This window comes from Heterodontus francisci, chromosome 4 (assembly GCF_036365525.1).
Source record: "Heterodontus francisci isolate sHetFra1 chromosome 4, sHetFra1.hap1, whole genome shotgun sequence".
Lineage (NCBI taxonomy): Eukaryota > Metazoa > Chordata > Chondrichthyes > Heterodontiformes > Heterodontidae > Heterodontus > Heterodontus francisci.
The window spans coordinates 99,833,325-99,846,349 of NC_090374.1; the positions used below are offsets into that span (position 1 = coordinate 99,833,325).

Consider the following 13,025-nt stretch of genomic DNA (forward strand, 5'->3'; position numbering starts at 1 on the left):
TGGGGATTTGAACATCTCACAAGTTCCCCTCGTTACCCTGAGCAGAGAGAGTACAAACTATTAAATCGTTGTTGAAGAATAATGAAGGTAGGGAAATATAGGGACAGGTGGGGATGTGGTAGGAATATGGAATTAGTGTAGGATTAGTATAAATGGGTGGATGATGGTCGGCACAGACTCGGTGGGCCGAAGGGCCTGTTTCTGTGCGGTATCTCTAAATAAAAATAAATAAATAAATCTTCCAACTGCACTATTGAATTATCGATCTACTCCATTGTTATGTGGACTTTCACCTTCAGAGCTGTTGATAGGGAGGAAGCTAAAAACTCAACTTTCTATTTTACCCAGAAAACTACTTCTGGGGCTAAACGTACAAGACTACAAAAAAGTTCGAGACAGAGAGAAGTCTTACAGGAACCAACAAGCTCACAATTATGATGAGATTGCGTGCCAGAAACCTACCAATGTTAATGAATGGAGAGGAGGTTTGGATATAAATTTTGGATGTGAAGGTAGAGTCATCCAGAGAGATGAATTTTATCTGCGATGTTATGTAGTACTCACAGGAGAAACCTTATCCCTATTGCACAAACACAACAACCAGTCACATATCTGGAAGAACCAGATGATGATCAAGAAACCCAGAGACAGCAGGATATTACAAACATTGGTCAAGTCGTCGAACAGGACATTCGAGAAAGATTACTGATCTTCTGAGTCTGACAAGAACACGATCAGGGAGAGTTGTGAAGCCTCCTGATAGGCTGAATCTGTGATGATAGAGACTTGGGGGAAGATGGGGTAGTGTGTAATGTCAAAATGAATGAATGTATATACACATATCAAAAAAATATATGGACAAAGACTTGGGGGAGAGATGTAGTATAAGGGTCTGAAAGGGTTAATGTTTGAGACAGTGCGAGTCCCACTGTAGTGATGATGTCATAGTCATTATGGGTATTATGCTTGGAAGAAGCTAGAAGCATCATGAGAGGTACTAATGGACATGCCTACAGAGAGTGTAAATAGTAATGTATATAAAATAAACAAGTTATTATTTAGCCATACAAAGACTCCAAGACATCTGTAAACAACACTCAAACTACACTAACAACAATATACAACACTTATGAAACGTACCATTTCTCTGTCGCCTTGTTTTGTTTTTTTTCGTTCATGGGATGTGAGTGTCGCTGATTAGGACTGTCTAGCATTTATTGCCCATCCCTAATTGACCTTGAGAAGGTGGTGGTAAGCTGCCTTCTTGAACCACTGTAGTCCATGTTGGGTAAGTACACCTTCAGTGCTGTTAGGAAGGCAGTTCCAGGATTTTGACCCAGCGACAGCGAAGGAACGGTGATATAGTTCCAAGTCAGGATGGTGTGTGTTGCCTAGAGGTGCTGAATAAGGAGGTAAGACCATAATGTGTACAGTAGAATGTCCTTCTGACTGTAGTCCCTGTAGCATATATTCCCCAGGGAAGGCTGGAACTTGTGGATCAAGTGGGTGTGGTAATTGTAAACTATTATCCTAAGTTGGCCTACATGCCTTCTATTGTTGGTGGTAACTATGAGGGTTGGCTTCCATACTGTTTGGAGTGCACAGGTCAAAGTTTGAGTGGAGTGAACTTTGGAGGCATGCAGAGAATGCGTAAGAGGAAAATCAAACTTGAAGTTTTAAAAGGTCTAGGCATTTTACTCTTTTGATAGATGGCAGATTTAATGAGGAAATGATGTGCAGTGTCCATGTTGTATTTAGTTTTATTTACATGAAGCAAATTCATGTAGTACAATTTTGAATGTGGTCAACTTAAATGTTTTTCAAACATTTTGATATCTTCATTGTTTTTGTTACAGATTTGGAAGAGAAAGAACTAAAGATGAAAGAGCTGATTAAACTAAATGAAGTAAAAAATCTGGAATGTATGCACTTCAGATCTCAGGTGGAAATCACCAAGGTAGCTATTTTGGAAACGTTTTATTTTTTCCAGCTAATATTCTACACATGAAACACAAATCGTTTTATAACATCATATTTTTAAAGATAACTTGTTGATCTACTTTAGTGAACAAATCCAGTCATATTAAATCTTGTTTTTAATCACAATTTATTTTCTTCTAGTATGTTATATATTTTTCAGACTAATTAATTAAAATTAAACGAGGCAACCGGGGGGGGGGGGCGGGGGGTTGGTTGGGTCGGGGGGAACTTTCTTTTAGTGGGGGCGGTTGGGGCTTCAGGGGGCGGTCCTCCATGGGGCACAGGGTGCCCAGTCAGGAGGGCACCCCCAAGCCCACAAGTTCTGGGTGGCTGAGCCGCCTGCCCGCCACAGGTAGAATACCAGCAGCGGCGGGAGGAGGTCCTTAAGTGGCATTTAATTGGCCACTTAAGGAGCTTGATTGGCCTGGGATGGGCGGCCCATTTCTCGCTGCTGCTGCCCCTCGTAAAATTGCAGCGGAAGTGGGAAGGCATCAGGAACGGCAGCTCCCTGCCTCCCACTCAATTTTACGCCCCCCCCCCCCTCCTCACCGACACCAACCCGCTTGTGTGGGGGCTATAAAATTACGGCCTGGATCTGCTCATTTGATGATGCTGCACTGAAGGCGTTGTTCCAGGAAATACAATAAAAAAGGGTTGTCTTCAATACAGAGAGACACCCTCTGAAGGGACAATGTCTGAAATGCCTGTATAGAGGTGGCTGAGCGAATTAATAGAGTTAGCCATAGGTTGTGGCAGCATATGAAAAAATAATTTTGGGATAATGGATGCTCCTAAGGTAACAACTTGCTTACTGGATGTTGGTGAAAATGAAGAGATTACTGTGTTCGAAAGTGCACCCAATGAAAATTATGCAAATTGAGTCACATTAAATTGGGATGGTTCTTCCTGTACCTGTGAAGGCCATTAAGGCATTAAGCATCATTCTACAGTGTTCATCAAGTTAAGGCCATCTGCAGTTCATTTGTGTGTAAAGAAAATGACTAATGCTATGTTTACAAGGGAAAACGCCTTAATCACATTCCCGGTGGAAGGAAAATGTCAACTGGAAGCAGCACACAACTTTTACAGGCAGGCTTCCAAAAAGTTATAAATGAAAACCATGTGATCATTTGAGCTCTTCGTATCAGCCTTAATGTATCCATTAACCAGAAGGGATACCAATTCCTGGGTACAACCTTGGAAAATGGGGGAAATTTCCAGTTCTGCACCTTTAAGAGAAAGGCTGGCGATTATGTTAGCACTTACTTTACTAGCCTTATTTTCCAATATACTGTGCCATCAGCAGGGCCTCACATGCTATTGTTGATCATCAAAAAATTGGGCACAGAGTCACCAGTGCACTGTCCTTTACACCTGACTTTTCAATCAGCATTGTTTCTAACTTAAAGTCACCTGATCCTAGAAAATCAGTCAGCGTCAAGGATGGGCTGAGCTTCCACCATGAAGATGATGCACAGTAAATCTGCAAAAATGGAAAATCTCAGCCCTCTTTACCTGACTTGTGCTTAAAGTACTCTATGGCCTTCCAATTGGAGGTGGGATGAATTAGTATTTCACTTTCATAAGATGTGGGTTACTGGTGAAAAATGGCTAGCAGTACTGTATATAATTTCTCTCTGATTGCCCAGTTGAGATTAGAAACTCAACATGTGGAGAAATTAATGCTGCATATGCTAACATTATACAGCTGAACAATCAGGTAAAGCTATTTAAATTAGAATATCAGTTTTTAAAATCTATTCTTGCGATGTAAGTGATGTTCTATATATTGCCTATCTCTAGTTGCTGTGAAAAGGTAGTGGTGGGCCACTGCCAACTTCTTGACATTATTGGAGTTGAATCTTGTCTTGGGTGGTAGTGTAAAATGGGCTGTAGGAATGGAGAGCCGGGCTTACACCACACCCAAATTTTTTTTCCAAAAAGGCTATCATGAGGGAAGTAAACTGGGCTGCTGATTGGCTATTGCCACCAAAGGACAATTTCACCCTCATTGCTTTTACGACTTGCTTCCAATGACACTTTAGAGAGCATTAAGAACTAACTAGCGCAGTGTGGGCAAGACGTGGGAGAAGTGGCATATTCCACAAGGACATTTTGTGGAAAAGGATATTTTGAACCTCTGACAGTTTTCATAGTTACTTTTTTGGGTGGCAGTTCACAAATTACCAGATTTATTGAACTGAATTTCACAAGTTGGCATTTAAGCTCAAGTTCTGGGTTACTAGTTCAGTACAATATTCACAACACTATTATACTCACTATATTGTTGTTGCAAGGCTTTAAAATAATCAACTTTTTCTGGGTTAGAAAACAACAACAACCTGCATTTACATAGCAACTTTAATGCAAAAAAAATCCCAAAACAGAAATACGTAAACACAAGAACAGAAGAAATAGGCACAGGAGTAGACCTTATGGCCCACCGAGCCTGCTCTGCCATTCAAAACGACATGGTTGATCTTAGGATTCAACTCCACTTTCCTGCCCACTCACCATACCCCTTGATTCCCTGAAACCACGGAGGGAGAGATTGGAGGGGAGATCAAAAGCTTGGTCAAGAAGACGGATTTTAAGAAGGTTTTTAAAGGAAGAGAGAAAGTAAAAGGGGCAGATTTTTAGGAAGGGAGTTCCAGAGAGAAGGACAGAGGCAGGTCCAGTTAAAGGGAGAAAAGCACCAAAAGCTAAAGTCAAAGGGTGAAAGAAGACTTATAAGGCGGAAAGAGGTTGCATAGATACAAATGTTTGTCATAGGAGCATGACAGCATTCCACTGGGAGGCAACTTTATCAGTCAGAACATAGTGATTATCTCTGTGCTGGGAGCTATGCTAACCGAAACTTCCTTCTTCTGTGGATGATCCATCATAGCACCCTGTCATGGTGTAGACCCTTTACTTTTACAAATAGAAAGAAAGGAGGTCCTGTATAGAATGGCATCACTAAAGTTAACAAGTCACCTGGTCCAGATATGATGCATCCTAGGTTGCTGAGGGAAGCAAGGATGAAGAATTAAGAAGTTCTGATCACAATCTTTCAATCCTCCTTGGATATGAGGATTGCAACTTTTACACATCTGTTAAAAATTGGGAGAAGGGTAAACATGGTATATATAGGCCAATCAGTCTAACATGCTAGGAAAACTACTAGAGACCATTGTTAAGGACAAACTTAATTCTCACTTGGAGAAGCATGTGTTAATGAAGGATAGCCAGAATAGATTTGTTAAGGTAAATCATGTCTGATTAACCTGATTGAGTTCTTTAATGAAGTAACAGAGAATATGCAGTAACATATATGTGGACTTTCAAAAGGCATTTCATAAAGTTCCTCAAAATAGACTTATTTGGAAAATAGATGCACATAGGATTAAATGGATGGTGATAACTCAGATTCATAATTGGCTAAGGGATAGGAGGCAGAGAGTAGTAGTGAATGAATGTTTCTCTGACTGGAAAGAAGTATGCAGTGAGGTCCCCCAGGGATCGATATTAGGAACATTGCTTTTCTTGTTATATACAAATGACCTAGACTTGGATAGGGAGTAAAATTTTCAAGTTTGCAGATGATACAAAATTTGGTAATGTAGTAAATAATGAGGATAGTGCCAAACTTCAGGAGGACTTGGACAGACTGGCGAAATGGGCAGACATACGGCAAATCCAATTTCATGTAAATAGGTGTGAAGGGATGCACTTTGGGAGGAACAACAATGAAAGGCAATATAATCTAAATGGAACCATTTTGAGGGGGGTGCAAGACCAGAGGGAACTTGGAGTACATATTCACATATCCTTGAAGGTGGCAGGGCAAGCTGATAAGTAAGAAAGTATAAGGAATACTTGGCTTTGTAAAAAGGGACATTGAATATAAAAACAAGAAGTCTTCAGTTGTCTAGGCCCGAAGCTCTGGAATTCCCTCCCTACACCTCTCCTCCTCTCAAACTTGCTTTCATCCTTTAGGACAGTTGTTAAAACCTACCTCTATGACCAAGATTTTAGTGGTCCACAAATCTCATTATGTGGCTCGGTGCCATATTTTGTTTTATAGTGGTCCTGTGAAGCACCTTGCGATGTTTTATTACGTTAAAGGCACTGGGCTGAATTTTATAAGGCCCCCGACATCGGGGGTCATGGCGGGGGAGCCCAGAAAATACTTCTGGGAGAGGCCCGCTATGGGCCTCGACCCCGGGAAGGCCCATCCGCATCTTACCGGCAACAGTGAGGCCTCGTGGTGGCCTCCCCGCTGCATGGCGACAGAGATATTATTTAAATATGTTAATTCAATGTAAATGAAGACTAATAACTTACTTGTAGCAATGGCCATCCCTTGCCGATATTCCAGCTGGTTGCCGGAACTCCCACACCTTCGGATCTCCGTTCGGAGATCCTAGGCGGACCACTGGTGGGGAGGGGGGAGGAGTGAAAATTTCAGGACGGGAGGTGAGGAAAGCTCTTCCGATTGGTGGGGGGGATGGTGGGAAGGGGTTGAGGGTTAAAGTTAATAAAATTCGGGGGGCACAGGTCGAGATTTGAATTAAAGTTTTTTTTGGGTGGAAAGGGCAATTAATGAATTGATTAGTCATTGGGAGTGTGGGAGAGGGAATTGAAAATGTAAGTAGATGTGTAACTTTATTTTTGAACATTCTTTGACTTTAACAATTTAAATGTTACTGAAGTGCTTGAAGCCCTTTAAAAATGGCGCTGGCACCTGCGCGGTGGCGCCGGATGCCATTGCCAGGGATGGTGTGCCGTCCCCTCTATGTCATCGGGGCAGGCGCTCTGCCCCCTCCATGCTAATGAGCTGCCATGCAAAATAGCTCGCCGGCTCCGCGGCCCACGTCTCGTGCATGCGCTACACACTTTTTGAAGCTCGCCGTCGGGAACGGTGGCAAGCTAATAAAATTCAGCCCACTATAATATAAGTTGTTGAAGTCATGCCAAACCTTTACAAATCACGTGTTATAACCTCAGTTGAAACTGTTATCTTGAACACAAGAGATATGAACTCCCCAGACCAATTTAAAGAATTACACAAGATTTAACGGGTTTTAAGACTTTTAATATAACTATAGCTAAACTAAAAATTAACATTAACTAAACAGTCCTTAGGTAGCTAATGCATTAAATTACAGAGAAAGGTATTTTCCATTAACTTATTAACACACTCGAAAACCCCACGCCATATTTATATGTTACACAGTGTTCTCATCAAAATGGTATCTTTGCAGTTAAAAGTCCCAAACTCCTCCCAACGCAATGGGTTGGATCTTCCAGTCCTTGTCAAAGCCACTGTCCTCTTTGCTGTCTTCTTTCGAGCACTTTCAACCTAGACTTCCATTAATAAGGCAATCTCTGGTGATCCTGTTGGTCTTTTCGCCGCAGCAAACCTCAACTTGCGAATCAGTTTCGAATCTTAGCAGCCTTTTGCTGAATCAGTTTTCTGAATGCAGTTGTTTTCTCTCCCTTTCTTCTGAGGCTGTCACTGCTGGTCTTCGTGTCTTCCTTTCTTCCTTCCATTCCTCTCAGACTTAGGAAAGCCTGTTGAATTTATCCAGAATCAAAAGTCAATAGTCATTTGCCTTTTACAATATTCAGAGTTCATGGGCTGGATTTTACACCGGGCAGACGGGAATTGGCCACCGAATCGGTGGTGAACCCGCTTCTGCCTAGCCCGGGGATTCATCCGTTTTACAGGTCCCCAGGCTTTAAGTGTTCCGAGGCGGGACTTCCACCCGCATGAGGGAGGAAGTCCCGCTTTATTGAGCTGCTGGCCAATCACCAGGCCAGCTGCTCTTAGTCCCAGCAGCGCCACCGGGAGCGGTGGCCACTGCTGGGACTGCAGCCCAGCCGAGGACATGGAGCCAGGACAACAGGTAAGTTTGGGTTGCCTCGTCGGGGTAATCGGTCGGGCGCCGGCGAGGCAAGGGTGGTTGTTTGGGGGGAAGGAGGGTGTCTTGGGTCCTGGGGGTGGTTGGGGAAGCGGGAGTGGCCCTCAATCGGGCACCCTGAGCCCGACTGTCAAGGCCCCCCCCCCCCCCCGCACCGGGTCGCGGAGAAGCCAACAACTCTCACTGGGCGGCCTTTCCTGGCTCCAGGACGCCCGCTTGCCATGGGTAAAATCCCCGTGGAGGCGGGTGAAGGCCCTTTAGTGGCTGATAAGTGGCCACTTAAGGGCCTTGATTGGCTTGGGGCAGCCGTTTTTGGCTCCCCTCGCCCTTCGTAAAGTGGGGCGGAGGCAGGAGCGGGTCGGGAAGGCCTCCCACTCAATTTTACGCCCCCCCCCCTCCGGCACCATCTGGCTCGCTGGGGTGGCATAAAATTCCAGCCCATAAGTCTAGCCATAGCAAAACCAGCTGGGCCTTTCTTTGTTTCCAGATGTTAGCAATTACAGCTCAAAATTGCATTTTGAGAGCCCCTGGCTCACTGTTTACAATCTTTGAGTCTGGGACAGACCCGTGGTCCATTAGGTGTTCCAATATTGCACTCTGCTTTCAAAAGCGTCTTTGATCTGGGTTCCTTGTTGTCATGGTAACCAAGATCCCTGTCTTGTCTCGAGACAGAGTTGGTGTGAAATCACTTGTCTCATCTGAATCATTTTTATACTACATTAAAAATTACAGTTTTTAAAACATAATCATGCTACAAAGCCCAGTGTTCATAACACATGTTAGGCCTCAGCTGGAGTATTCTGTACAATTCTGAGCACCACACTCTTGGGAAGGTTGTCAAGGGCTTGGAGCAGGTGCAGAGGAGGTTTACCAGAATTATACCAGGGATGAGGCACTTCAGTTATGTGGAGAGATCAGAGAAACTAAGATCCCCTTGTCTCAGAAAAGGTTAAGGGGAGACCCAGCAGAGGTATTCAAAATTATGAGGGGTATTGATACAGTAAGTAGGAAGAAAATGAATCCTCAGGCAAGTGGGTCGGTAACCAGAGGTCATAAAATTGGCAAAAGAAGTAGACGGGAAATTAGGAGAATTTTTTTCACACAGAGGATTGTTAAGATCTGGAAGGTTCTACCTGAAAGGGTGGTGGAAGCAGAAGGAACTTTCAAAAGGCAATGGAACATATACTTGAATGTAACTAATTTGAAGGGTTCTGGGGTAAGAGTCGGTCTGTGGGACTACTTTGGCAGGTTTTTCAAAGAACTGACACAGACATGTTGAGCCGAATGGCCTCCTTCTGTGTTGTAAGATTCTGTGATTCAATATGAACCAGATGTGTTGTGGTATGGCCACAATGATTCGAGTAATCTTAGCTGGTGTTAGTTGTGGGAGATGCTTCCTTTCTACATTTAGCAGACCAGATTTATTTTGATTTGTACCCAACCGAAATCAGTCCTCTAATTTCCAGGAATCAATTTTCCCATCAAAGGAGACTGACTGACTGTCACAAATTTTACATACTTTCCTTCAGAAACTATCTGTTCCATGGCTTTTTAATTTAAATATTAGATGTATTTTTCTATTGTCAGAGAAACGTGGAAAGGATTCAACAGGAATTGAAGTCACAGAAGATTCTACTGGAGCAACAGAGCAAAGAGTTGGAGCATCTGAGAAAACAACTTCAGGAAGCACATGAAAAAGAAAAGCTGCTACCATGTGATGCTTCAATAGCACTGGTATGAGTAAAACAAAGCATAAACATCACATTTTAATTATTCTAACAGTATAGGACAGATTTAGCTCTGTGGTATGCCCCAAGCGTGGAAGTAACGGGCAGAGACTGGTTACTGTGGTTCTCTATCCCAAGTATCCTGCCCATGCATTTCCAGTCTGTGCATTTCTTCAGTCTGAGGCCTTTCAAAGACGTTAGCTGTGCAAATTAAATTAAAGTAAGGAACAAATGATGTTACAGTGACTTGCCACCAGCTTTCCTTAAATTGTGTTGGTAGCTGTTCAGTGGTAGGCAGTGACCATGTAAACTGGCTGCTGGGGCATGGAACAACACGTTTTTAAAGGCCCAGACCTTAAGTTGAAGAAGACCTGTAATTTCCATTTTGGACCATGGGTTTTCTGACATTTGTACAGTTCGTTGATGCAATATAAGAACATGGCACATTCAAATTTTGGGATACTTAAGTTATTGTAGGGCATCCTTCCTTTTAGCAGAATGGAAATTCCATGTGATTTAGCACAATATATCCAAACTGATTGGAGGACAAGAAGTAAGAACAGTAAGTGTTTTTTAGATGCTAAGGAGCTGAAGTATAATGGGAGGAGGAGGAAACCTACCTGCCATTACTGTCATGGACAAATGTATTGGTCTCACATTAGTCTATTCAACAAGTGAATGATGACCAGTCTGAAGAGGCAACAATTATATGCAGTTTCCTCAGTTTCAAATATTAGATTGTGCCTCTGCTTGATGCTTAAAGGGAGACACCCTGCCAAATACAGACAAGCACAAAAAACAGAGTGAGGAAAACTAATGAGGGTTGGGGTAATCTATTAGCATGGATACAGGATACAGGACAGAAAACAGTAGTAATAAACGGGCCATTTTCAGGTTGGCAGGCTGTTACTGGTGGGGTGCTGCAAGGATCAGTGCTGGTTCCTTAGCTATTTACAGTCTATATTAGTGACTTAGCTGAAAGGACTGAGTGTAATGCACCCAGGCTTGCTGATGATACAAAGCTGCATGGAAAGTCATCTGTGAGGAGGACACAAAATGCGGAATTTTCTGGACTTAATCCCTGCTGGAACAGCGGGACCATTTGTGGGTTAGGCATCTGTTTGACTAGTTAGCGGACTTTGCCGAGACCCTTTTCCTGAGCAGTAAAAGAGTGATAAAAGGAGAAATGGGGCCATTTAGGGACCTAAAAGGGGATTTATGCATGGAAATGGGGGCATGGCTGAGGTGTTAAATGAGTACTTTGCATCAAGTAAAAAGATGCTGCTCAAGTCATGGTGAAGGTGAAGGTAATTGAGACACTTGATGGGCTAAAAATTGATAAAGAGGAGGTATGAGATAGGCTGGATTTACTTAAAGTTGATAAGTCACCAGGACCGGATTAAATGCATCCAAGCATACTGCGGAAAGTAAGGGTGGAAATTGCGGAGACACTGGCCATAATCGTCCAATCCTCCTTAGATACAGGGGTGGGGCCAGAGAACTGGAGAATTGGAAAATTGCAAATGTTACACCCTATTCAAAAAAAGGGTGTAAGGATAAGCCCAGCAATTGCAGGCCAGTCAGTTTAACCTCAGTGTGGGAAAGCGTTTAGAAACGATAATGCGGGACAAAATTAATAGTCACGTGATTAAATGTGGATTCGTTAAGGAAAGCCAGCATGGATTACTTAAGGGAAAATCATGTTTAACTAACTTGCTTGAGTTTTTTGATAATGTAACAGAGAGTGTTGATGAAGGTAATGCATTTGATGTGGTGTAAAAGGTATTTCATAAAGTGCCACATAACAGGCTTGTCGGCAAATTAGAGCCCATGGAATAAATGGGACAGTAGCAGCATGGATACAAAATTGGCTGAGTGACGGGAAACAGAGAGTAGTTGTGAATGGTTGTTTTTTGAACTGGAGGCAGGTATACAGTGGGGTTCCAAAGGGGTCAGTGTTAGGACCCCTGCTTTTCTTTATATATATATTAATGACCTCGACTTGGGTGTACAAGGCACAATTTTAAAACTTGCGTATGACACAGAACTTGGAAGTATTGTGAACTGTGAAGAGGATAGTGATAAATTTCAAGAGGACATAGACAAGCTGGCGGTATCAAATTTAATGAAAAAAATGTGAAGTGATTCATTTTGGTAGGAAGAATGAGGAGAGGCAATACAAATTACAGGGTACAGTTCTAAAGGAGGTGGAGGAGCACAGGGACCTGGAGGTGTATGTGCACAAATCATTGAAGGTTATAGGGCAGGTTGAGAAAGCAGTTAATAAACATGTGGGATCCTGGGTTTTATAAATAGGGACATAGAGTACAAAATCAAGGACGTTATAATAAACCTGTATAAAACACTGGTTCAGGGTCAACTGAAGTATTGTGTCCAGTTCTGGGCACCATAGTTAAGGAAGGATAAGAACATAAGAAATAGGAGCAGGAGTAGGCCATTCAGTCATTCGAGCTCACTCTACCATTCAATGAGATCATGGCTGGTCTTCTACTTCAACACTATTTTCCTGCACTGTCCCCGTAGCCCTTGATGTTTTTAATATGTAGAAATCTATCAATCTCAGTCTTGAACATACTCAACGACTGATCTTCCACAGCCCTCTGGGATAGAGAATTCCAAAGATTCACCACTCTCTGAGTGAAGAAATTCCTCCTCATCTCAGTCCTAAATGGCCTGCCCCTTATTCTGAGTCTGTGTCTCCTGGTTCTGGATTCCCCAGCCAGGGGAAACATCCTTCCTGCATCAACCTTGTAAGAATTTTGTATATTTGAATGAGACCACCTCTCATTCTTCTAAACTCCAGAGAACAAAACATGTTAAGGCATTAGAGAGGGTGCAGAAAAGATCATGAGAATGGTTCCAGAGATGAAGAACTTCAGTTATGTGGATAGGTTGGAGAAGCTGCAGCTGTTTTTCTTGGACATGAGAAGATTAAGAGAAGATTTGATAGAGGTGTTAAAAATCATGAGGGGCCTGGACAGAGTAGATAGGGAGAAACTGTTCCCATTGGTGAAAGGATCAAGAACCAGAGGACACTGATTTAAGGTGATTTGTAAAAGAAGCAACAGCAACATGAGGAAAAACTTTTTTACACAGCAAGTGGTTAGGATCTGGAATGCACTGCCTGAGTGTGGGTAGAGACAGATTCAATGGAGTCCTTCAAAAGAGAAGGGGGTAATTATCTGAAGAGAAAAATTTGCAGGGCTACGGGGAAAAGGCAGGGGAGTGGGACTAGGTGAGTTGCTCTTGCAGAGAGCCAACACAAACATGACAGGCCGAATGGCCACCTTCTGTGTGCTGTATTCTATGGTTCTGTGATTAGCGTCCTGCTTCCCAGTTCCCTGACCAATCAAGGGAGGGCAGGTGGGATGATGCTCCAAATCTGTCAAAG

General features: G+C 42.9%; 1 protein-coding gene across 1 annotated transcript in view; it reads left to right on the forward strand.

Annotated features, from left to right (window-relative positions):
• LOC137368805 (coiled-coil domain-containing protein 186-like) overlaps nt 1-13,025 on the forward strand; it is a 320,706-nt gene that overhangs the window by 70,722 nt on the left and 236,959 nt on the right. Inside the window, exons 8-9 of the mRNA XM_068029009.1 lie at nt 1,857-1,957; nt 9,474-9,620. Of these exons, the coding sequence (XP_067885110.1) occupies nt 1,857-1,957; nt 9,474-9,620 (248 nt within the window). The remainder of the gene's footprint in view (nt 1-1,856; nt 1,958-9,473; nt 9,621-13,025) is intronic.